This window comes from Zalophus californianus, chromosome X, assembly GCF_009762305.2.
Source record: "Zalophus californianus isolate mZalCal1 chromosome X, mZalCal1.pri.v2, whole genome shotgun sequence".
NCBI lineage: Eukaryota > Metazoa > Chordata > Mammalia > Carnivora > Otariidae > Zalophus > Zalophus californianus.
In genome coordinates this window covers 36,308,861-36,336,073 of record NC_045612.1, presented here as the reverse complement: position 1 = coordinate 36,336,073, position 27,213 = coordinate 36,308,861, and the positions used below count along the sequence as shown (strand labels likewise).

Genomic DNA, 27,213 nt, shown 5'->3' with positions numbered 1-27,213 from the left:
TTTGTTTAAAGGTAAAAATGATGTACTAGGTAAAAGAAACTGCAGTAAATAGGATTTTAATAATGTAGTGGTAAACTGTCAGGAGAGGGGAAATGTTCTATAGTCCTATGATTAGGTTTCAGTCTTTTGAAGACCCTATGCCTCTGGACTGTGAAATTCACCAGTGCTTCCCAGGTTTTTTTTTTTTTTCCTCCCCTTAGGTGAGACAGGATGGCTGGAGTGGACTGGAGTTGTGTATTTCCTTTCCCCTGTGTGGAAAACTAGAGGGGCTAACATTGGTTATTTCACTTTCCCCAGGTAGGTTAGACTTTAATAAAACCCCAGGAGGTTAGGATCTGGTAAAATAGTTTCTCCTGAGGGCAGGACTTGTTAATTAGAATAGAATGCTCTGGCATATTTCATAGTCATTTCTTTTCCTCTCTAGCTAGAAGCCAAGGGAATTTTCCTCCTTTATCCACTGTGAGAGTCAAATTGAACTCCTGGAGGTAAAACTCATAAAAATGTGGACTCTCCTATGATTGGTTCCCCTGGAATTTTTAACTCTTAGAGTTATCTACATTGAACTTCCAGCAATTTGTAAATTATAATCCAGACTTTTTTTTTACCCAGTAGTGGTTCCCAGGGAGGTTTTTACTCCAGTAAACTGTGATTTTCTGCGTCGTCCATGTACCTCTCCATCTTGGGGGGCAGTGGTTTGCCCTATGACCTCACTTCTTTGCCAGACCTTAGAAGAATTATTGATATTTTTTAGTTTGTTCAACTTTTTCTTTGTTGTTAAAATAGAGTGGCAACTTCTAAACTCCTTAAATGCCAGACTGGAAACTGGAAGTAAAGCTGGAAATTTTAGGTACAAAATTATTGTTGGCTTTTGGGCCCTCCAGGCTCACCATGTATCCCCTGTACCAGCTGAGTCCATAGTTAAAGCCACACAAATACTCACCCCCCCCCGCCAACACTACCAAGCAACCAAAATACTCATAGTCCCTTGTACATGTTTGAATTCTTCTTCAGAACATACTCAGATTTGAATATCAGCTATGTATCCATTTGTTTTTTTCTGAAGGAGACGGTTCCCTGTGTTTGGCACCTCTGTGATTGTTTATAATTTATGGAACAACTTTTATGCAGTTACTATTCTGATCTTCTTGAGAGTTTTATGAAATAGCATTACAGTCTTTTGGGAGAATTTTTTCATTTTTGGAAATTATAGTTCATAAAGGAAACAATTTTGAAAGAAGTGATTGCTAACAAACCCTCCATGCACTCATGACACATCTCCAGTAATTGGCTTCCTTTGGATTTGAGCTCATTTTTGGTAGGAGAGATGGAGGTGGAAGGAAAGCAGAAGGTTTAGGAGGTGCCAGAGAGGAGGCTGAAGAAAACCCAATGTTAGGAGGAAGCTAGAAAGAATCCAAAATGAGCCAAGCAATGTTGTCTTGAGAACTATTGACAAAGCAAAGAAAGACTTTAAAAAATTCCTTTTAAAGACTTTATTTCTTTTTTCCAAGTTTTTATTTAAATTCCAGCGAGTTAACATACAGTGCAATATTAGTGTCAGGGGTAGAATTTAGTGATTCATCACTTACATACAACACCCGGTGCGCATCACAAGTGCCCTCCTTAGTACCCATCACCTGTTTAACCCATTCCTTCCCTCCACCTCCCTTTATTTCTTAAGGATATGACAATACATTAGATTATTAAATCCAAAGACACACACCTTATTACTCTCTTTTACCCCTTCAGGGAAGATATTTATCAGATGGTCAAGTTTAAACCTTTCAGGCTATTTCATCCAAGTTTTGAAAATACTAGCTTGATTTAAAAAATGTATTTGCTTTGAATTATATAATAAATTTAATATCTGTGAAAAATCTTTTCATGGTTTTTGTTATTTTATTATAAATACCATACTAGAGTTTTCTTCTTCTAAAGTAACTTTGCTTCATTTCCTCTTTATCAAAGCTGATTTTCTATGGATATTTAATTAGGAAATGTGAAGGTGGGATGGAGAAGTCATAGATATTTGAAAAAAACTTTAATCTCTGCCTCTCAGTGGAAAAAAAAATCTTCATAATTGAAAGTGCCAACCCCTCATCTCCTCAGCTGTGAGCATGGGAGTTCAAGACTAAATCATATTACTTTAGGAAAAATCAATAGGTCTCATAAAATTACCAGTCTCCTCATGAACACAGAACAGTGTTTCTGAAAGCAAATATGATTTGTTGCTCTGTTCTATATGTATATTTATAGAGATCAATGAGAGATGTGGAATACCCAGAGAGTTCCTTTGCAGCCCCTGATAAATCACTTTTCCTCCAATTGTGAAAGGAGGGAAATTTTTTTTCATTATGGAACTTCCAGAGTAAATTTCCACTGTCTTCTCTAGCATCCCAGATGTGAGAAGTATAACCCAAGCTCTGTTGTTCAGTATAACTTTCAGTCTGTCCCTTTATGCTAGACACAAAACAAACCCAAAACACTAACTATGCTTCATGGGTCATTTCCTCATCACTGAGAAAAAGGCATCAGTCAACAGGAAGCCCTAAAGACAGTCACAGGATAGCCTATTAAATAAGAAACACTGGACTAGTGTTGAGGGCATTTGGGTCCCTTAGTAGACACTCTATGCTCTGGACTCACCATCTATAAAGCAGGAATAATCAATGTCTTTTACATAATTAACTATTTATTTGTGGAAATTATGAACAAATTCCACAGAAATTCCCCAAATTTATGTTGATCATTGGCTCCTGCCTGCTTTCCTATCTCAGCCATCCCAGATTTCTGTATCTTCTCCTTGGGGAAAGAACCAGGGAACAGTGGAATGGTAGATAATGAATGGAAGGATGCAGAGGGAATAAATGAGGAACTCAAGGGCTTCCACCAATTAAAAAATTGATTCTTCCCCCAATGCCAGCATATTTGTTACCAGATCATCTCTACCAAGCAGTTCAGCATAATCAGTTACAAATTTTGGCTTTTGCGTCAGGTAGACTTAGGTTTGAATCTCGGCTCTTCCACTTACTGTGGAGCCAGGCAAGTCACCTAATCTTTCAGATTCAATTTCTTCAAATGAGGCTAAGAATGCCTTCATTAGCTTATTTTCAAGATTAAATGAAATTACTAATGTAAAGGGAATACAGTGTTTGTCCCCAAGTAAGTACTCTGTAAGTGGTGGTTGTGGAGTTTATTTGTTTTTCATTGGAACCCATATCCATCAGGTGTTTGGTTTCTTTTAATGTTGGCGGGGGTGGGCCCATTGCCCATTGTGTAAGCTGGTACAAAAGGCTATGGGTCTGCAGCAACTGAACACCTGTTTTTGTTATTTTTCAAAGATGATTTTTGTCTTTGTAAAGTTCCTACTCATCTTTATGAACACAAGTTGACTTGGGGTCATGACCCTGGATCCTATGGATTTCCCAGAGATTCAATAAATAGATTTATTTTAAGCCATGATTAGCTAGTTGTCATACTAACTACCCAGAACTTCAAGCAAAGATTCCTTCCAGACTAATCTGCTGATAAAGCCAGAGAAGCCATTCAATTAAAATGAGTTTGTGTTTCATGTTGCTCATCCTTCACAGAGTAGTAACACCTGTGACAGGAAGTGTGGGTTCTGAACCCAGGAAAGTTCAGTCGCTTGGGAGATCATGGAAGCTATCAAGCTTTAATTAAATAATAATTCGGGAAGCCAATGTCCATATAGGGCCCAGAATCAGGGAAGTAAACCTGTTAGCTTTCCCCAGTTTTTCATGGCTCTATCTCCTCAGAGGCTTCACCGGTAGACCTCAGCTCACACTGGTTCTTGAACCAATACTGGTAGGGTCATGAGGGCTTCCAGCAGATGAGCCCCTCACCTACACAACTAAATCAAAGGTAGGCATATGGAGAGCTGGAGTGCAATCTTGTGTCTAAAATACTCTATATCCGTGGTGAAGTTAATGGCCAATTTTCAGCATTCCTTTATCCTCTGCAATGATGGCCAAAGTTGACTGAGTTAATGAAAACCATGGTTTCCAGCACTGTTGATACTTAGACTTTCAGTGCTATCTCTGGGGCCTGGGGTTGGATATGATAAAAAATTAAGAGTTCCATTTCTTTCCCCTAGAATCACTGAGAGTCAGTCATATTCCCTCTCTGGGTCTCAGTTATCTTCCTGGAATGACCTAAATGAGGGGACTTCATATTTCAAGATGATGCTACCCATAGATGCTTCTCTTAGGATTTTGAAAAATAATCTGCCAACACACTTATAAATGATATTTGCATATAAGAATAATTAAAAGCCATCTCGACAGAAAGGAAGGATGGAAGGAAGAGGAACACAAAGTGTCCTCTATACAGCTGCCAGTATGACAAATACACTTGAGGCCACCTAGCCCAGTGCGCCTGCCTCCACTATAGGTAAACTCAAATCCATTTCATAGCTGGTGCTTTAGGCATCCCTGAGTATACTGATTCCATTTTTTTGTTTACTCATGTATACAAGTTCATCTTCAGATCCAAATAAACATTTCTTTGATGCAGTTTCATCCTATTTCTTTCTTGGTTTATTTTTATGAAGAAGGGGATCATGTGGCTTGGAGACATTTTACTCTGGCACAGCTCTTCAGGGTCTCCCTCCAGACTGAATCCCTGAGGCCTGGTGGCAAGTCACAACCAGTTTCCTTTACAGTGATACATCCTTACAGAAGATAGGACGACCTGACAGTCTGACAGACACTTTAAGTGTGAAGATGAATAAAAGATACATCATTTCTGATGGGTATATATATAAAAAAAACTGTCAGTCGATGTAAGCACTATTCTAAAAACATACAGTACCATATCAGTGCTAGAGGGTGTTGGATATAAAAAAAGAGTTGGCAGATGGACAATTTTTGATAGGTCTATGCGGATGTGAAAACCAAGCTGAGAATGAGTTTGTTAGTCCTCATCCATTGCCCTGCTTTGAAAATCATATTTGGAAGCTTTGCTTCCTTTCTTTTTGGCTTCCGTCAAGTCCCACATTATTAGCTAGTAGGTAGACTGGATAATGATTTAGGTGTGCTATGTCTAATGTGAGTGGTGACAGGCAGGAAATTCTAGCCAAAATATATTACTCACTGGTTGTTACTTTGCCTGAAATTCTACCATTAGAACTTCTTATTTGGGGAATGTACTACAACTCAGACACTGGAAAAAGGAAACCTTCAGCTTACTGTAATGAGGATTGATTTCCAGACATTTATGGCATCAGGGCATTAAGGACTGTGGGTCAGCCAGAAGTCCAGGTAAAAAGGCAGAAAGCAGAGAATCAGAAGTCACAAAATTTCAATATTGTTTACTTCACACTCTCATAGAAACATTTGAGGACGCTCATTCAACCTTTATCTGTTTCAGAACATCCCCTGAAGTATTCATCCAATTACTACTTGAATACCTCTAGTGACAGAAGGCTCTTTTCTTAATGAAGTTTACTTTATTGTTAGACAGTTGTAAACTTCAGAAAGTTCTATGCTGTAGGAATCCCCAATCTGCCTCTTTGAAGCTTCCATACTATTAATGTTTGTCCTTCATAGAATTAGATTGCTTCCTTGTCCCCACGAAGACTCTTTGGACAAGTAAAGGCAGCTTTCCTGATGTCCTACCCCTAATGCATCTTCTCCTCCCATTTCATACAAGATTCTTTAAAGGACATAGGGAGAGGGATGATAGTGAGCAGCCAATAGGAGAAGGAACAAATGGCTCATGGCCCTTCAGCATCTTCTTTTTTTTTTAAGATTTTATTTATTTATTTGACAGAGAGAGAGCGCAAGCAGGGGGAGCGGCAGGCAGAGGGACAGGGAGAAGCAGGCTTCCCACTGAGCAAGGAGCCTGATGCGGGACTCGATCCCAGGACCCTGGGATCATGACCTGAGCCGAAGGCAGATGCTTAACCGACTGAGCCACCCAGGCGCCCCGGCCCTTCAGGATCTTCTATGAAACCCACACTAATAAAATGTAAAAGAATGACAATGCCAAGTGTTGGCAGGAGTGTATGACTGGAATACTCCTACACTCCTGGTGAGAATGCAAAATGGTATAGCCACTTTAGGAAATAGTTTTCAGTATCCTATAAAGTTAAACAGTCTTACCACATGACTTACTCCTAGGTATTTAACCCAAGAAAAATGAAAATATATGCATGCACACAGACTTCTACACTAACGTTCATAGCAGCTTTATTTGTAATGTCCCCAATCTGGAAACAGCCCAAATGTTCATCAACAAGGGGAAACAAGATGTAGTGATCAATAAAATAGAATATTTTGGGCAATAAAAATAAATGAAGTACTGATATAGCCATGACATGGATGAACCTCAAAACTATGCTAAGTGAAAGAAGCCAATCACAAAAGACCACATATTGTACTATTACATTTATGTGAAATGTCCAGAAAAGACAAATCTATATAAGCAGAAAGTAGATTAGTAGTTCCCTGGGACCAGGGATGGGGGAACTGACTGCAAAGAAACATGACAGAATTTTGGAGGTTATGGAAATCTTCTATATGTCAAATGTGGTAGTGGTTACACAGATGTATGTGTTTATCAAAACTCATTCACTGTACATTTTAAATTGAATTTTATTGTGTTTAAGTCATACCCCCAATATACCCCCAGATTTTTTTAAAAGCCAGGCAGAGGCTAGCTTTCTGCAAGGCCATGTTACTGCTGGTCCCTCCGTATCCCCAGTTATCCTCTGGGCACTCCAAGTGCCAATGGCAGCACCATCCTAGATACAGAGGTCATCAAGAACACAGAAACACAAGTAGGTGGAAAGAACTAAGCCTTATTGGAAATATGATTTATGAGCAAGATGAGAGAAGAAGACTTGGCTTTGCTGAAATCTGGGGCTCAAGACAGAAGGGCTTTGGAAAGGGGGTATTTTGAGTGTATTATAAGCAAAGACCACACATACAATGACAGCATTTTCTCACCTGTAATGGATGTGAAGAAGGGAACTGTTTGTGTGTCACCCATAAACTATTTCCCTGCCATATCTGTATTTAGAATGTCATCGGAGTTATCAGCCCTTCTAACAATAGTTCTTCCTTTCACTTTTCTTTTTGCTCTAGACAAATTTCAAGCAGCTCAAGAGACACTCTCCTTGAAAGGCTTTTTATTTTTGATCCAACTAGACTTGTTTCAGTTCTGAGTCATTAGCCTTTAGAGGGAAGAAGACTTGCTGAAAGTTTCACATTCATCCTTATTTGATCATCCCAAGCTTATAAAATAGATCCTTATTAGTTATTTTACAGGCGAGAAAATTGAGGTATGTGAGGTTCAAAAACTTGCCCAAGTTCTCATGACTAATATGTGGAGCTAATATTCTGAACTGTAACTACAACCCAGGTCTGGGCTCTTAACTGGCAAAACCTTCTATCTCATGCTATTAACATAATAGCTATCATTGGTTTTAATGGTTGTTATGAGCCAGGTACTGCAACAAGCAGTTTGCACACATTACTTTAGTAATTCTAGAATGCCCATGGTCTATGTGGGCTTATTACTGCTTTCCAGTTCCCAACACAGTACCTGACATATAATAGACATTCAATTAAGATTTATTATATGAATAAATGAATAGCCCTCTGTGGTAGATATTATTGAACCCATCTTATGATAAAGAAAATGAAACTCAAAAGAAAAAAGAAAAGAAAATGAAGCTCAAAGAGATTAATTTGCCTAAGGTTTCACAACTCTCAACTGGCAGAGCCCCAAACTCTACCACTCTATGTCTGTCCCAGTGTAAAAGGGTTGGAGAATGTCAGCCAGTGAAAATAGAGCACTCTAGCAATAAGCACAGAATCAGTGTTACTGCTGTTGTTTGGGATGTTAAAGAATCCCACCTCTTCTCACTTTGTCTTTTTACATCCCCCAGAATCTACTGTAGCCTGACTCTGTTTGGAGCAGAACACATAAGAGGTAAGTAATTCTCCTGCCTTCACTTAAGAGTAGTTGAAAATATCATATCTTTCAACAACTCTTGTCTGGATTATTTCTCATTTGTTTTCTTTCCAAGCTTACCAGATAATTGTCTTGACCTAGGGCCTGAGCTAATCTGAAACTCTTCTAAGAAACTAAACAACCCATTCCTCCAAGCAAAGTACATTCTCAAGGATCTCTAAGGCTTCTCACTGCTCTGGCTAAGGTCATTGAAGTGCAGGTTTCACGTATTGCCTTTCTGAGCATTAATCCCATTGACACAAATCTTTGTCTATATTTCTGTCTGGCTAACTCAGGCATCTATAATACAAAATCATACTGAGGTACATTGGAGCAGGGCTGGGTTTTTCACTCACAGAAGAGAAAAATAATAGAAGAGATACATAGGGAGTGGGGAACAGTAAGACCACTTTTGCTAATATCTAGTTTTAATTATGGCTGTCATGGACAGACTATAAATCTGGCAAAGAATTACTGAGCACCTCTATATGTAAGGAAATATGCTAGGACTTGGGGACACAGAAATAAAATTGGTTATGATTAGCTCATAGTCTAGTAAGGAAAATAGGCATATGATAATTAATTCCAAGTGATATGAGTGTTACAAAGAAGAAACATTAAGGTGGGTTATATGTAAGTGAGCTAGCTTAAGTTTAAGCTACTTGTTCCACACCAAGAGACTTGGGTAGAATCACCTTCCCCAGAATCCCCAGATAGATACTAGAGCTGGTAAGGAGGATATTTGGTACTCAACCTTCCAGTGTCTGAAGAAAATATATCAGTGGCTTCCATCACCGATGTCTGCTGGATGCAAGGAACTTTACATATAGTATCTCAACTCATCACAGCTACTTTGCAATACAGATTTTACAGATGGGGAAACTGAGGCTCAGAGTGAAAACTTGCCCAAGGTCTCACAGCTTTGGCTTTGAAATCGATTGAGATTTTAATGTAAATTGTGTCTAACTCCAGAGTGCGTTTTTCTACTGCTTCAAACTATTTCTAAGACATAGTGTTATGAACAAGAATTGAGGATTCTAGTCCAAGATCTAATACTAAACAGTTGTATGCCCTTAGGCAACTCTTTCTTTATCTTTTGGAGGGAGTGTTGAGTACACATCTTACCTACTTCATAGTTTATCAAAATGATGATGAGACAGGAGAATACTTAAATCACATAAAATGCTCTGCATATGTGTGGGATGTTACCAATTATTGAATGACATTAAAAGGTTGCTTCTGCACTATACTCTATAATCCCTGCCTTGCTCATTTACTCACTCAAGCCTGGGAGGGGAGAGAAAGGGTGACAAGAAAGAGTTTGGAATTGGAACTTAGCAAAGAGAGTCATAACCATGACCCAAATCATTTTTCATTTCTTGAGCCTCAAATTCTTCATCTCTAAAGTTGAAACTTTTCTCTCACCTTTGACTATGATGAGGCTTCTCATAATTGAAAAACACGATATATACTAAGTTGCTTATATTAAGTTTTCTCCATCTTGAACAGGGCTGCAGTTTGCACACACACCACACTTGAAAAGGCAAAAAAAACTTTAAATCTAAGTAGTCTAAACTCTGTCAGCTCATCAGTTGTAAGTGGTATTCAGCACAAAGTGAATTGCACTTAATGAATTAAAGATGAAAGAGACAGCAGGGAGCACGAATGCAGAAGAAGACCTTTCATTTCAAATTTAAAGGGCTAATTTTATGACTATTTGAGATCTGCAGATCAGAATGTTTCCACTCTTCCCCTAATTGTTTACTCAAAACAGCATATACTGTTTGAAATGATGGGGCATTGGGAATGGACAGAGAAGCCAAGCTAAGCCCTCAAACTGATAAACAAGGCCTGCTGTATCTTAGCCACTGAGTCCTCTCCAGGAATAGGGGCTTGCAGATACATGAGCAAGATAGGTTACGTTCAGGTTGGCTGCGGATCTGAGGATCAGATTCTAGATTGCATACAACTCTCAGTCAGTGTCATCACCCACATTTCAGCTGTGTCCTCAAGCAAGTTATAGAATCTATAGTTTTGAAAGGACTAGATCATCCTTATGATGCCTTCTTCTTCTCTGATTCTTGGAGTCCCCACTCTAAGTCCTCACCAGGTGGTAATCCTAACTCTGCTTACATTTTTCCAATGATGTGGAGCTCATAATTTACTTTATGGAAACTCTCATCCCATCTCCACCCCCACCCTCCCAAATGCATCTTCAGTTAGTTCTTCCCTTGTCCCTGAGAACAAGTATTCCTCATGAGTCCTTCGGAGACAGTTATACATGTATCACACTTCCTCCTTGCCCCTTGATTTGACTTAATATCTCAGTGCCTTGGTTTTCTGGCCTAGAAAATGATAAAACTGTGGTCAAGATTAAATGAAATAATGAATATTAAAGTGGTGTTTAAGATATTTGAATCTCTGTACACATAGACAGTGAAGCTCAGTGGGAGGGGAAACTAGCCATTCCTTTTTGGTTGCTCTTTTAATATCTTCACATATTGATTAGATGGTGCTTAGATGGGTATGGTAATAGCTCAACCCAGCTTTACTGAGATTGTCCCAATTTAAAATATTTCATTGCATTGTTCTTGTAAAACGTAGCAAAGAGCACATTCAGTTATGCAGAACATCCTCTCAGACTGCTTTCTTTTTTTAACTTTTAAGTTATATGTATATTTCTGAATTTCAGTTTCAGAACTCCAATGGCAGCTTTATTTCTGTATTATGTGACAGCTGTGATATTTAGTAATCTAAACCACCCCAAACAGGTGTTCATTTTTTAGTTTTAATTCCAGTAGAGTTAGCATAAAATGTTATATTAGTTTCAAGTGTACCATATAGTGATTCAACAATTCTATACATCACCCAGTGCTCATCACAACAAGTGCACTCCTTAATCCCCATCACCTATTTCACCTCAGAATGCTCTCTTGAACCTAGAGGTAATACAGAAGTCTTTATCAGACCCCATCATTTGTTTTTGGTTACAAAAAAAAACAAGATCACTGGATGTATGAGGCTTAAGGAAGAAGGGAAAATAGGGGAATGAAAAGCTAAGAACTGGTGATACCAATGCTTGCTGGCCCTTCTCTCAAGTCCCGGCCACTTCTATGAAGACTCTATGCCTCTGCTTGCTTACTCAGCTTCCTCCTGTTTGGACAAGATTTTTATGACTAGATTCCAGGTCTTCTTTTTCTTATCATAATTTTAATGTCAGACTACTAGTAGGGATTCTTTTGTTTGTCTTTCCCCTAGCCCTATCTATCAACACAGATTTATATAAAGCTTATGGGACCAGCCCTGTGCAAGGTATTATGGGGGTTCAAAGGAAAGACGCTTCCTCCTGGAGGGGGCTCATACAATCACATGTCCTTCAATAGCTCAGGGAATGGAGATATTAGTAAGGGTCTGAGTAGTCAGAGGAGGCTGCATCAAGAAGGCTGAATGTGAGCTGGGCATAGGAAGAAGAAAGAAATGGGCTTTCAGATGAGGGGAGAGAGATTTAAAGCAGAAGTGGGCATGATTACATGTTTGGAAGTGGAGGTAGGGGCTTGATTTCCTTATGTGTAAAATGCAAATCATTATACCTACTTCATAAGACTGCTAAGAGGATTATGTGGTCTGGTAGAGAGGTGGCAGATGTATGTTTAACATTTTGCATTTATTCCTCCATGGTCTGTGGCAGACATTGACAGTTCTCCACTGCATTCTATCACTGAGGCTAGCTGCGGGTCCAGAATATTTTTAAATAAGGCTCCAGACAGCTAGTACCAGAGTATATAAACTGGCATAAATTAGGCACTCAAGAAATCATAAGTGTTATTACCCCAAAGACCCACACAATGTCTGATATAACTGGATAAAAACAACTTGTCTTTTCCATTCTTACCAAATACAGATGCAAACCTCTGCATTTCCAGTGTGTCAGAGACCCACCATGTCCTCAACACTTGCAGGATTGAAATGAGACTAAGACTCGATTCTGCTGCAGAGCTTATCTGCCGTATGTTTTAACATCTCCTGTGAGCTGTAAGTACTAGCACCCTTGATTTTCAGGAATTTGCAAACCTCCAGAACACAGCTACTTCCACTGAAGTCATCATTTCGTCACCCATATAATGTTGGTACCCCTCAGGGGCTGAACCAATAGGCAAGTATAGTAAAGAGGCAAAATGGAGTCTGTCTTTGGGGTTTTTCTTTGACTCTATGCAATGCTCTTTTATATATTGATAATATTTTATTCATAATACTCTGTTACTGTGTTATGATGCCTGCCCTGTGGCCAATCTTGCCCTCTGCCCAGCCTCCAGATTTTTGCCTTCGTATAAAAACTCACCCATTTCTTCCAGGTCTCCTTCTTTGCTGGACTGAGAGAAAAGAATGGTGCAAATGGGTCATGTACTGCTGGACAATGTTATCAGCTATGGTTCTGGCTGGTGAATGAATAAGATCATTCAGGCATTGGATATGGCTGCAAGCAGAGACAGTAGGCAAAGGGGAGAAGGCAGGGGAAGGAGGAGACAGGGAAATACGACCTTAGGAGGAATGTTAAATAGGCGCATGGAGCAGGAAGGCTGATGGAACAAGTGTGGCTCCTTAATGACATTATGCACATTAGAAAGGACAACTGGGAAACTGCCAGGGAATACTTGTAGAGAGTGTTCATGACACATTTAACTTCCTAAGCAGCTTGACCATGGGGCCAGCTGAGCCAAAAGAAAGGTTGAAGGTTAAAGGAAGGTATGAAGTCTGAGTCATAGCAGTGGCCAGATGGACCCCAGCTGGGCTGCTGCTGCTCTATCTCTAATATGGGGATATATGGACAGCTTTTCTGCCTCACTCACAGGCAGAGCAGAGCAGTGCAAACCTCCCAACAGGAACCATAAAGCTTGAGAGCAGGGTCAGCTCAATTATGACCCTCTCTCCTGTCCCCAAGCCAGCTACTTTTCACATTCCTGAGCCAGGCCTGCACCAGACTCCTGTTTAGACATGACCATACAGCCTCAGGCAGAGCCTTGGAAGGAAGCAATCCACATATCACACACTTCAGGGGCTACTTTAGGAGCCAAATATTTTCTACTTTCAAAAACGTAGATAGTGCTGAAGCAGAAAGAGTCTTTTGAGAGTATTCAACCTAGAGTTTCTCAAGTGTTATCAGAGAAACTTCTGCATCAGCATCATTTGCAGAGCTTGATTAAAATGCGGATTATCTGGTCCCACCCCAGACCCATTAAGTTACACTGTCAAGGGGTGAAGCCCAAGAATCTGCATGTTAAACTCCCAAGAGATTCTTACATACCCTGAAACTTGAGAACCTCCGACAAATGTCAGAGCTCTGTGTGGTCAGTTACCCAATATTCCCAAGGTAAAATCTGAAGACCTCTTACCACAGAATCATTTGGAATGCCTATAAAAAATTCAGATTTCTGGGTCTCCTCTTAGCTTTCCTGTATCAGAATTTCTTATATGTGATAAAATTTGAGAAACCCATTTGCTTCATTGTACAGATACAGAAACTGGCCAAGATAGAAGAAGTGACTTGCCCAGGGTTGTCTGTCTAGATTATGGCAGAGTTAGGGTCATACCCAAGTCTCCAGACAAATCTAAACAGTATGCCCCTGTGGTTACCTCTTGAGGGTTGTTTATGCCTCGGTTTATCTCTCATGGCCAAGCTACCCTTAGAATGTCTGGCGCTCAAGAGTAAAAATGCAAGTGCTCTGGGTAGTTGGATGACAGTAGTTGAAATCTTCTCCAAAGGGTTGTGAAGAACAGCTTGGAAATAAAGTAGTGTAAGGTCATAAAGCTCACTTATAAAGCAGCAAGGTACTTCAGGACCTTCCCCAAATGGAGTTTCAGGGGACTCCAGCATGGAGTATTTTCATGCAGGGAAACTGTCAACCATGGCTTTTGAGTCAAACTGAACACAAACACCAAAAGGCCTTTAAGAGTTTACTAAACCTATTTTTGCCTTGTTGTTTTTGTAGCTGAAACACATGGCAATCAAGAAAAACTTAAACATATGCAGTTTAATGTCAGACCTGGTCCAAGCTCACTAGTCTGATTCCCCAAACCTGTGCATTTGAGGTTCCAGCTCAGTCTCTGCTTTATCTCCCCAAGCCTGAGGTCTGGAACTCCTCCAGACTGACATTCTGTACCCCAGGATCTGCTGGGACAATCTAATAGAAGGTCATTGACCTCTAAAAGGAGAGCAATTTCCAAAATGATAAGGCAAGATAGATTTTCTTTGAGAGATTAAGCAATTGCCATTGACAACAGTGCCATTGTATGATTTGCATTTGGACAAATGCTTATAATTTTGGCAAGTGTTTCACCAATGCTACATAATTAGAAAATTTAAATGCTCTGCCACTTTGAATACATAATTCTATAAAGAAACAGGAGACCTCTACAGATATTCTGGAATTGCTGAGGGTGGAGGGAAAGGGCAGAAGGCAGGAACAAAGAAAGAAAAGTTGTAATCACACTTTTCCAACCAAAAGAAGAATTTGGTAGAGAGGTCCATACCCCTTATCTTCAATTCTGAAATCAAAGAGCTCTGTATAACAGAAGCTATTTTTCATTAATTTGATATCAAATCTGACCTAAACTGACATGAACTTAGTCCTTGTCTCTTTTAGTATGAATATTCAGACATTGTTTCCTGCATTTTTCCTGAATAATTAATGGCTTAGTTATGGGATATTTTCCCAGGAACCACTGGGGGTGTTATATAATAAACAGTACATACATACTCTGTGTTACCTTTCAAAAACTTTTTAAAAATTAAATTCTAAAACACAGATAACAGACTGTGGACCTAGCAAAATGATAGCTAACATTTATGAATCACTGACCATCTGAATGAAGCTGTGCTAATCTCTTTTCATCCCATTTAATACTCACAACAACACTGTGAGGAAGGTATTAAAATCACCTCCATTTTAAAGTTTGGAAACTGGTTCTTGGAGAGATTAAGTAATTTTCCAGAGTCACACAACTTTTGGCCAAGCCAAGATTTGGACCCGGGTATTCTGACTCTAGAACCTACAGGCTAAACTCTTGCGTTCTACTGTCTGGGAGAGAAGAATAGTTTTGAAGAACAGTGTGGGCTCTTTGTGGACTTTATGAAGAAGTATATGCCACCTATTATTCTATGTCATTTGAGGGCCTCCTACTTCCAAATATGTCCCCTTCCCCATTCTTACTTCTCTGTGATGCTGTAATATGGCTTTATTCCTTGAGGCTCATCTGGATGGCTTTATCACAGGGACCACCAACATCAGAAATCCTCTGGGCAGTTTGTTAAAAGTACAGATTCCTGGTATCCATCCCAGACCTATTGAATTGGCATTGTTGGGGATTGGGACCAAGTTGTTTCTTAGAGACATTAAAGTTTGAGGAAAAAGTGAATGCCTTGAGAAAGGCCCATCATTAACCCTCATTAATTAATCAACATCTTACCTCTCAATGACACCTAGCTGGACTGGCAGAAATAAATTCATGGATGGGCACCTGGAAAATGGAAAGGTAGCCTAGAATGGTGAGATATGGAAAGGAAGGAAGAAAGACTATGACAGTATCTCCCTACTTTGGCAATATGTGATGAGGAAAGAGCCTCAACAATGATATTGTTAGCTTCACTGGAACAATCTTGAGAGCATCTCTCTGCCACTCAGAGCACCTATCAGGACAAGATAGTTATCCTCATTAGATGAAAGAGGAAATTGAGACCCAAATGAGTCCTTTAATGTCATCCAACTGATTAATGCCAGTGTTTGGGTAAGTTTCTGGCCCCCAATCTTATATAGTTTCAATCTTCTAGTAATCTCTTCCATAGGTCCAGAGAGGAGGCACCATCAAATAAAACCTAGAGAATCAAGTCTTACATTCAGTGATACACATTTTTGCCCACTAGAGGCCAATTTAAATACAATTAAATGGTATGCTACACTAGGAAAGGGAAATGAGAGGAATTATACTGCAGAATAGTTCAACTGATATGCCATATGTTTGGGGTTTGTTTTGTAACTCTAACAGGTTCCTTTATTCTTGTTATCAATGCAGGGATGACTACTAAACATTTTGATCTTTATACTTTTAAGAATATTCTGTTCTTGTTTACTAAGTTCCCAACTTCACCTTTTCATCTTGCCTATGGTATCTTAAGCATCTCCATGACAACTAAATGTGACCTTAGATAAGGACTAGGAATCTAGAAAAATATGGATTACCACCACAGTAATCAGATCGCTACAGCAATGCAGGCTAGGATTGGGGCCTTGAGGTTCAAGTCCAACCAGTGATTATTCCAATTAGGGCTGCATGCTCTCTAAAAAAGCTTTTCTCCAATTTTAGTGCACATTTGAATCACCTGGCAAATCTGTTTAAGTGGAATACTAATTCAGTAGGTTTGGGGTGGGACCTGAGTTTGCATTTCTAACAGTCTCCCCGGTGATGCTGATGGTGCTTGCTCCCAGATTACATTTTAAGGAGCAGGGAGCATGAACCGTCATCATGCTCAAGTAGCATGTACAAATGAGCATATTTATGGTCCTGAAGGAAGTGCTATTTTTAACAACGGTACTGGTGAGCATGCCAGCTCTGATATTAAGTTGTGTGAACTTGGGCAAATATCTACCTTTCTGGGTCTCTGTTTTCTCATTCATGAAATTATGAATTTGGCCTGGATAGTCTCTAAGATTACTTCGGGTTGTAAAATTCTTTGATTCTCTGATTAAAAAAAGAGATATTTTAGAATCAAAGGCTTAGTTCAAGGGCAAATTTCTCCTATATTACAAGGAAAGGGAGTGGGGAGAGAAATCTACTGTGACTTTTGTATTTGTCTTCTTAATTCCAAATCCTCTGTGTCCTAAGGTAATTTATCTCTTCTGAATGTGCAGAACATTGGCATTCTCCATGAGAAGAGGCAACATTAATAGTGGACAACAGTTTTGGCATCTCTCCAATTCAGCTCTCAGTGTTCTCTTGTGACTGCTTCATAGGTAGCAGTTTTGGCTACTTGCTCATGACACTATCTCTCTAATAACAGCGGAAACCCTACTGTCTGCCCATTGGTTTCCAGTACTGGCACTCAATTCTACTTAGTCTCACTTGATTCCAGAAGATACAATGGAGAAGTACACAGACTCACCACCTACCTTGCAAGTAGAGCATTCCTCCCTTCAGACAGAGAATCTGATTCTGCAGCCACAAATACAGCATCTGACTGAAGAGAGTCCTGATCCGAGGGGCCAAGTCATGCCCACCCTGGCCACCCCAACGATGTCTGTACCCTACTCACTTGAACATCTCTCTCAGTTTCACCATGACCCTGCTAATCTCTCAAGATTTCTTGCACAGTTGGCAACTCTTAAGTTCCCCAATCCTACAGATGATGTCCAAGTCAAGTTCTTTTTTGACTACTTATCTCAGCAGATGGAAAGTTGTGGAATCATATCTGGGCCCAACCAGAGCACTCTGCTGAAACAATATGAGAACTTTGTCCTTGAGTTCCAGCAATCATTTGGAGAGCCTACAAAACAGGAAATAGACCCTCTGAACAAAAAGGACCACTCCTCCTCTCAGAAGCATGCTTCTACTTTCCAGCTCCTTGCTCAAAATCTGAGCTGTAATGAAACCAATCTGAGTGGCAACTTCCAAGAAGGACTAGCTGACTCCATCCAGGATGAAGTGAGTGGCACAGATATGATGGACAACCTTCCAGACCTGATCACTCAGTGTATTCAGTTGGACAAAAAACAAAGTGACAGGCCAGAGCTTCTTCAGTCAGAGACCCAGCTCCCAATGTTGGCTTCCATGATCCACCCTCAAGCCTTTTCCAGCCCCACAGATCTGCCACCCAAGGAAGAACCTATACAGTTGCGTGGAAGCCAGCCACCTCTCACCCCAGCCAAACGAGCCCTCCAGCAAGAAGCTCAGTTGTGCCTCTACTGCAGCCAGGCTGGTCACTTCACAAGAGATTGCCTTGCCAAACGTTCTCGGGCCCCAGCAAGGATAAATAACCCAACTCACCAGTAAGAGAGGAGGTCACTTTGTAAACTTATATCCCTCTCACCTCCAGCCTTAAAGATTTATATCCTGAATTAACATTTAAAATACAGATGAGGAACTATGATACCACTTCATAGACAGTCATGAACTCATGTGCTTCTGGGAATTTAAAGAACCAGATCTTGTTCATTTGGTGACCTATCACAAAATCAAACCCAACCTGATAATGATGAAAACAATTCACAGGCACTTTTCTGCAATTGGAACCAATTCCCCAAGAGTACTGAAAGTCTGTAGGTGAAACTCTGGCTGATCTGAGCCAATGAAAACAACCGTGGAAGTGCACTGGGAACACCATTCCCTCCAATGGGTGAGATCTGGGTTGAGTTTGTTGGCCTAAATCTTCTGTCCCTAAGATTAGGCCCAAGACTTTCACCCTCACCCTTATTGGTCTATATTATAGATCCCTGTTGGTTTAGAACACTTGGTTGAATTCCTAATTGCATTCCATACCCTATCAACATTTTTCTATTGGAGGCTGGAACCTGCTCCACCTATTGACTAGAGTCCAGCTTCAATACAAACCAATCTTCATGGAAACACAACTCTACTACTGTTCCATACAGCTATGTATTTTGTTGCTATTTAAAGACCTCTGCTTGCTCAAAAAAAAAAAAAAACACAAAAAAACAAAAAAACAAAACAACACCTGGATCTCTTAGCTATTGACAAACCAGATGGCATGGCCATTTGAAGACTCTGATTGGAATTGTTGGTCCACTTCCTTGAGAACTAGCCCTTCAGGCACATACATGTTTTTAACCAAGCCCGACTACTTCCAGGTTACTCTCCTCTTCCTACAACAACTTACTTTAGGTTATAGCATGTATAATGGCCAAGTCAAAATGGTCTAGGATAATGACCTCTGATAAATATTAATGAAAGTTGGGGAAGGAGTCTTCATCATAATTATTATGTCTACAGCATGTACTCCTGCCTTACCTGGCAGATAAGGGAACCTGGTTAAATAAATCTCCACTGAAGACTTAGGGTCAGGCTCTGTAGTAGTTTCTGACTCTAGAGGCCTCAGTGTGATCACCATTTAGGATCACTACCACTGATGTTGAACTCTATACCATTATGGACCACCTCTCAAGATCCTCATCTAGTTGAGAATCTTGAAAAGCAAATAATGGCAGACAACTTTCTGAACCATCCCATCTGACAAATCCTGGGGCATGAACATCAACACCATTGATAAATAAATCTCAAGAAGAAGTGGGGTTTGGTTGCTTGTGTTGTGCTCTTGGCACACAGGCACACACATCAGCTCTGTGTATGGATTTCTAATGCTTCTGAAGAAAAGTAGTGCCATGCTGGAGAGACACAATTTTCTAAAATGTTAAGGATATCCCGTGACAATTGATGCTTGCTAATAATAATCAGTCCTCTGTTCCCTGCTTCTTAGTGCTGATGTATGTCACCATAATTGATTTCCTGAAGAACGATCAGTAATTCCATATTCCCTAGCAGCCATCAAGACTGACAATGAAATGTCATTGTACTTTGGCCTTGTTCCTAGAAAATTATGCTAACTTTGACAGTACTTAAACCCACCTAGGACCTTACCATTTTCATCCTGTAACACTAACAAATAGATCATTTTTCCCATCAGTACCTTGCTAACCACTGTGCCAATCTTTATTTGCATTCACTAGGGGTCTCCTTTATCACCGGCTTGCTATACATCCACCTTACTCCATATGCTCTCACAACAAGGAGACCTGAATGCTCATATTCCAATTGTGCCAAGAAATTCCCACTGTGGTACTGGGATTGTATGAAAGCCTCTAACAAGTAGATCTATTTGAACTTTAAGTGTCTCTGGGATTACCTGGAGGTATCCTGATCTAGCACCCCCAATTCTGTAACAAAAGAGTAACCCAATAGCCTCCAAACACTTTCCTTCCTGACCCCAGTATGGTCTTGGGATGCTGATGGGAGCATTCAGTTGGCTTCATCACCAATCTTTCCTTACCTTAGTGACACAATTTATTATTGTATGCTCTCTCACAAAGATGCATCACCTTATTTCCTGTTTGGACCTTCTCTCTACAACAACATCACCTTCTTCTCCAAGAAATCTTCAGATTTCATAGCCTCTCAGAACAGATAACTAATTCTGGGCTATAAAACCTCCCATTTCTAGAAGCTCTTTGTTGAGGAATTCCCAGTCAAGGAATTCTTGTGCTCTATGTGATACAATCCAACAATCATACTGAGCATAGGAATAGGATACTGGGATAACGCTTTACTGTCTACTAGCTAGCAACGATTTTGTTTACCACTTAAAAATTTTGTTATAATGACACCATCCATTTCAAATAGAATAAACTCATTATTTAGCATAAAGAGAGTTACACAGATGTTTTTCTCAGAACTTATACCAAAGTGAACTTCCCTGAGAGTGAAGCTAATTAAAGTCTACTGAGAACCGATGAGATGTAACCTACTTGATCATGTAGTCTGCAACTACAGACTTGGGGAGTCCTCAAGTCCAAACAAGATTGTAGTTTTAGGGAGGCAGATCTGCTACATGATTGATGCCATCCAGCAAGATAAGATCGAATCATTTTATGATAAGTCTGAAGAAGGAATTGTTAACAAGAGAATGTTCTTTAGGGAGTCTAGAAGAGGGGGCAATTAAAGAGGCACAGGGCGTTGATAATCTTTCTAGACTCAGAGAGGGGATGTTGACCAACATGATTTGGCAGGTCTATATACAGTGGGGTGGAAGCACCAGGCCATCCCAATTTGTGTTATTAGCCATTAAGATTACCACCTAACTCCCCTTGCTGAGATCCTATGTGTTAAGAAGTAATCTGATTGTAATTATGTTCCCATATAAACTTTGTTATGGGGAGAAAATTTGCTTATCAGCTGACATGAGTATTCTAGCCTATTCAGCAGTTAATTCTCATTATAAATAAATAAATTGGTTTTGGCTCATACATCAGTCTTTTTGTGGGTTTTAATAGCGTCAATCCTCCAGATCCAAATCACTGCTGAGTGCACTGGAAAAACAAATAAGATTCTCACAATGCAAAGTCAGTACCACAGTGTGAACCATAGTGAGTCCACTCAAGATTGGCCTCCCTGGGAACCTTACATCAACAGTCATCCTCCTTTTTTATGTCTCTCATTTGTCTACAGCTGTAATAAAATTCTGAAAGGTCAGTGTTTTTTAATTCCTGCACTTACCTCCGTTCACACCCAGAACCATGATATCTGCCATAAGTAATTACTTCTTATAATACTACACAGTTCAGTCTAACCATTAGAATATATCATCATGGATGAAGACATGACACATGACTATAGACATGAGCCTCTGACAAGCACCTTTAAAGAGGGAAGCCTGTATAATTGTCCTAACTTTCACCACCTCTATTCTGTCCAAATGGCAGCACATGGGACCCATGCCGTCACTGCCTTTACCTCTATCCAGGATGGTAAAACAGATATCACCCTTTTCTGGACTCTGGAATATCTTTTCCACCCAGCACCATCTAGCCTATGACCACAATAGTCATCCCTGAAACAAAATAGAGCATTTAGGATATACCAGCATCTTGGCAAAATGTAACACCCTTGGGAGAGCTCTGGGAGTTTAAGTCATATCTGTAAAGGCTTCTACATTGGTGGGTATGTTTTTGCCTCCCTATGAAGCTTAGGTCTCACTTGGCCAAGAGAATGGAAAAACCTTCAAGGGAGTATGGTGTCATGGGTCCTTAATATCATCTTCATGCAAGATTCACTGTCCACATTTTAAAAACAAAAGTCCCAGAAGTGAGTTACACTATTTAGTAGAGTCAGTAGAAAGATCTTGGTACCTAGACTATGCTGTCCAGTCATTGTTTGCCACTATAACTTTGAGAATTAATGCACTAAATTATCCATATTACTTCCTGGTATTGGTTTTGACTCTTGAGTTTACTTGAACCTGCTTCCTGCATACTGATTTCTAGTACATATCTAACATGGCACTAGTTCTCTTATTGGTCCAGTTCAGTGATAAGCCTAGTTGTGACTGTATTCCACTAACCCCATTTGCTTCATAGTAACCCAGTAGAGAACCATGTAGAATTTCAGTTTTCCCTATGAATGGAAGACTCATCCCCTTGGGCATAAAGTCTAGTTTTGTGTGCATCTAAAGAAAGAGAACTAATAGTTGGTGAATGCCTACTTTATGCCAGGCGCTGTGCTGAGTGCTTTAATTTGTTAATGATACTCACTTAAGTTCACATTACTAAAACATGGAATATCCATTTCTGGCATTTAGTACTCACCACACCTTTTTAAGATCAGTGTTATAAATTTGATTTAAAGATAGTGGGCCCTCATGCATTCTTCCATATAAACCAATAATCTCCCCAGCTTGCCCTTTCTAAATCTTCTCCAGCTCTACTCTGTGTTTAGTGAAGGACACTCATTACAAATGTATGCAGAATTCCAGGTGTGGACACAAAATAAATTTGAACAAGTTAACCTTTTTAAAATTACTGATTATTTTAAAATGGCATCCAGTAATTCTGGGGAGTTTTTGGGTTTCATCAGTATCTTGAGAGAAGAGTCATTGTGGACCCTTTCCTGAAAGCTGTAATTCTCTTTCCTAAATTGTAGTTGATGACACAAATCCCACTACTCTAAAAATATAGTTGGAATGTTTTAACAAATATGTATCCTTAAAACAACACTGAAGTTTATCTTTCTTCCCTCTCACAAGGTTTTCCTACACTTTTCCCCCAATTATTAATAATAATAATAATAATAATAACAGCTACAATTTACTGACCACTTACTACACATGTGCCAGGCATTATACTCTGATTTATGTGCATATTCTCTTTTAATTCTCACAATGACTCTCTTAGATATCTCTTATTATTATTTCTATTATGCAGATGAGGAAATTGAGGTTTAAAGTAGTTAAGGAAATTATCCATGAACACAGAACTAGTGAGTAAGAGGTAAGACTCAAATCCAGATACATCTAACAACAGAGCCCATATTCCCACATAGTACATTACTATCCATCTATAACATGATTCAACAAACTACTACCTGTGGGCCAAATCCAGCCTACTGCCCGCTTTAAAAATAAAATTTTACTGGCACCCAGCCAAAACACATTTATTTACATGTTGTCCATGGGTGCTTTCATGCTAGGACATGTATGGCCCATCAAACCAAAATTGCTTACTATCTGGTCCTTTATAGAAGTTTTCTGACCCCTGATCCACAACATATTGAAGTATTAAATCAGACCAGCCTTTGGGGCATCTCACTGTTTATATCTCCTTTCAAATGTCCTATTTATCCCTACTTTTTTATTTCTCACTTCTAAATTAATCCCACATTCATGATAAAACAATGGGGATTTGGGGGTGCCTTTTGATTTTGGCTTGGGTCATGATCTTGGGGTAGTGGGATCTAGCCCTGCATAGGGCTCTATGCTCAATGTGGAGTCAGCTTGTCCCTCTCCCTTTGCTTCACCTCCCACCCTCTCTCTCTCTCTCTCTCCCTCTCTATTTCTCCATCTCTGGAATAAATAAGATCTTTAAAAAAAACTTAAAAGAAAAGCCAGTGGGATTTTGTAGAGGCTTGCACAGGATGCTTTGGGTAGTCTAAATAAATAAATTTCATTGGTACCCTTTTATCAACATGCAAACTTTCTGCATCAAACAACTCCAAGAGACTGGCTAGGTGTGGTTGTGGGGGTCATTTGCTGTTTGCCTCCCCAGCAAGCATTCTACTTTTACCAATGGACCCTAATTTTCATATAGAGACCCAACTTCTTTCCCACTTCAGTCCAACTTCCTGGATGGAATTCCACCTCCAGCCCTGAGACCCAGGCCTAAATCAATGGTCACATAGCATTTGTCTGGCTACTGTGACTACTCCAGGTGTGGACTTGTATCCTAAACTTACCAATCAGAGTGAATTTTATGGCTTTTCTTGGAAATGTTGGACAAGTACTCTCATTTTTTCCTACTGGAATGGGATATGGAAAGATAATAGTCTGTATTACTGCTGACAGCCATCTCTGAGTAAGAGGAGAGCCCATTTAAGAATACAGACATCCTGGGTGCACCTGAGTGGCTCAGTCAGTTATGTGTCCAACTCTGACTTCAGCTCAGGTCATAATCTCAGGGTCATGAGTTTGAGCCCCACATTGGCTCTGCACTGGGCATGGAGCCTGCTTAGGATTCTCTCTCTTCCTCTCCCTCTGCTCTTCCCCTGCTCTATCTCTCTCTCCATCTCTTTTTAAACAAACAAACAAATAAACAAAAACAATACAGACATCCCGAGGAAGCAGAACTGAGGGGTAGGGAGAAACGAAATCCTGATGACGGTTTTTTGTTTTAAAGATTTATTTATTTATTTGAGAGAGCGAGAATGAGAGACAGAGAGAGTACACAAGAGGGGGGAGGGTTAGCGGGAGAAGCAGGCTCCTCGTTGAGCAGGGAGCCTGATGCGGGACTCGATCCAGGGACTCCAGGATCATGACCTGAGCTGAAGGCAGTTGCTTAACCAACTGAGCCACCCAGCCACCCCTGATGATGGTTTTTGAATCACTGAATCTAGCTATGCCTGAAGGGGTTTAGCCATGTGAGCTAATAAAAATAAAAATAACCTTTTATAGAGGTACATTAGGTATAATTTTCTGTGTTTTGAAACCCAGAGTCATGATAAAATGATTTTCCCTACTGAAACTAAACTATTTTTAGCTTAATATATCAATTTGAGTAATCAATACCTAGTAACAGGGGGGAAAATTCTTATATTGCAGTGATGGTATTGGGCAATCTTATGCACTCTGCCCCACTTTTAACCCTCTAATATATAAATTACCAGCTTAATTCCTGAAGGATATTTTTCCTGGACGTGGGATTTATGGTTGATCTTTTCTTTCCACACTTTAACAAACTTGTGCCACTTTCTTCTGGCCTCCACAGTTTCTGATGAGAAATCTGCAGTAATTTGAACTGTTTTTTTATCCCCCCACTCTGAACCAGGTGTTATTTCTCCCTTAGAGCTGTCAATATTTTCTTCTGTCTTTATAGAACTTTGACTAAGATGTGTCTTGGCATGAATATCTTTAGATTTATCGACTACTAGCATGTCAATCCTTTATTTTGAACCCAGTAACCTCTATATAAATGCAACTTTCCCTGGGAAGAGCCTATATTAAGATCAAGTGTAAAGAAATGTATCACCCACTGTGGGATTGGTGTGGTAGCCAGGCAAAGGGCACAGAAAGAAGAAAGAGGAGCTAGGGAAATAAACTTCCCCCTTTTGTTCTTGGCTTTAAGTATTCGGAGACCTTATCTTTAATCTTGTTCTGATTGCTATTGAACTGACAAGGATTTTGACACTGCCCCACAGTGATCTCTCACTGGCTAAGGTGTCTACCCCATTTATTCTCCTGAGGACAGTGTTAAGTAAATCAATGGAAGTGGCCAAGTCCAGACATGCTGGCCTAGAGCCTCTGTACAGTAGCATTTTACTGATACAAACAATTACATTTCCAAAACACAGTACATTATTCGCAGGCTAACATAACAGTCCCTGAGCCCAATTAAGTGTTGAAGCAGGAGAAATGGTTGCTAGCATTAGAATGACTTTTCTATATATATTTTTCCTGTCAAAGACTGGGAGCCTGGCCTTTTACATGTCCTCTAGATTTGAATCTAAGCACTATCTTAGTAATTTAGACTTGTTGTGACAAATGTTTTAGAAATAACACCTCAGTGGCAGTTCCTTTCCCTAGGAAAAATTAATGCACTATGTATTTGTCAGAGGTGGGAATTTTAATAAAGTTACTGTTCATTTGGAAAGTAGACAAATTAATTTTTGATGGCCCCAAGGCTGGTAAAATTACTACATACGTCAGTGCCTATTTTTGATATATGGCCTTGATTAACACCCAGATGCCTAGGGATATAGGCAGTGGAAATTGAGAGGTGAGGTGGAGCCTGACATCTGCATTCCTGCCATGAGCTTTATTTGAGGTGACAGGTTACAATTCAAGCAATTAATGCACACTGAGAGCCCACTATGTGCCAGGCATGGCAGGGAGGCAGAAATGGCTAAGACAAGGCCCCTACCTTTGAGGGGCTTACAACCATGGCAGGGTTTATGAGACCTTTGATGGCAATGATAGGTATAATGACAAAGGTCAGAGTGACGTTTAACTGAGTGCTTACTGTTTGCCCAGTACTCTGCTTAGTGTTTTACAGGCATTATCGCATTTACTCCAAGAACCCTATGAGGTATGTCCTGCTATACCCATTTTGCAGATTCAGAAACAAATGTCAAGCCAGTAAGCAGTGAGACCAGGGTCACACAACCAAGATTCACACCTGGGTTTGCCTAACTCAACAATGTCAATTTTTAACCACTGTGATATAAATAACTAAACCACAAGATGGCCCATAAGACAAATCTGAAAGAGATCTCCAAACATCAACCAATTCAAGTATTTCCCAAACTGGAATGACCTGGGGGGAGATGGAAACCAATTAGAGATCCTAAAACCAAAGAATGCTGGATGGCAGTGGTGAGGCCAGCCCTGTGCTCTGAGAGTTGATGCAGGGAGCAAGGCAAGGTAGCTTTCCTAACTTTCTGTTTCCAGTACTCTCTCTAGGTGATGTCCCAACCAACAAGGAGACTGGAATTCACATACTTCAAAACACTGGCTAATGTCAGCACTACTGGAAAAATAGACTTCAGATTTGAATTTGGCAGACAGGACCTTCCACCTCATTTCTAACCATTCTTTGGACAATCACTTATTAAGCAGCTATGGGCAGAGCATTGTGTTAGACATACTTAGAAAAGGTAGAGATGAATAAGACTTGGTCCCTACACTCAAATTATTTTCTAAGGCAGAGATCAACAAACGTTTTCTGTAATGATTCAGATAGTGAATGATGTAGACTTTGAGGACCCGGCAGTATCTGTTACAACTACTCAACTTTGCCATTGGAGTGTGAAATTAGTCATAGAAAATACATAAACAAATGGGCCAATAGAATTTTATTTACAAAAGTAGGCAGTGGGTGGGAGTTGGCTTGCAGGTCAGAGTTTGCTGACTCCTCTTCTAAGGCTATTCAATAGAATCACCTGGAAAAGCTGTAACAAGTGCTATTGTCTGAGTCT

The 27,213-nt window shown here is 39.9% G+C and overlaps 1 protein-coding gene and 1 long non-coding RNA gene across 2 annotated transcripts; both read left to right on the top strand.

Moving 5' to 3' along the window:
* Nucleotides 1-7,920: 7,920 nt before the first annotated feature.
* On the top strand, nucleotides 7,921-16,996 carry LOC113931517. The gene is made up of 3 exons (XR_003522735.2): nucleotides 7,921-7,953; nucleotides 11,876-12,006; nucleotides 16,878-16,996. It is a non-coding gene; the product is annotated as an uncharacterized LOC113931517 (long non-coding RNA).
* A 110-nt stretch (nucleotides 16,997-17,106) lies between these two features.
* RTL4 (retrotransposon Gag like 4) lies at nucleotides 17,107-19,760 on the top strand. The gene has a single exon (XM_027608604.2). The coding sequence runs from the start codon at nucleotides 17,107-17,109 to the stop codon at nucleotides 18,013-18,015; it is 909 nt and encodes a 302-aa protein (XP_027464405.2). The 3' UTR covers nucleotides 18,016-19,760.
* Nucleotides 19,761-27,213: the final 7,453 nt, after the last annotated feature.

Coding starts and splice junctions, on each gene's coding strand:
- RTL4 (XM_027608604.2), top strand. CDS start 17,107: ATGGAGAAGTACACAGACTCACCACCTACCTTGCAAGTAGAGCATTCC.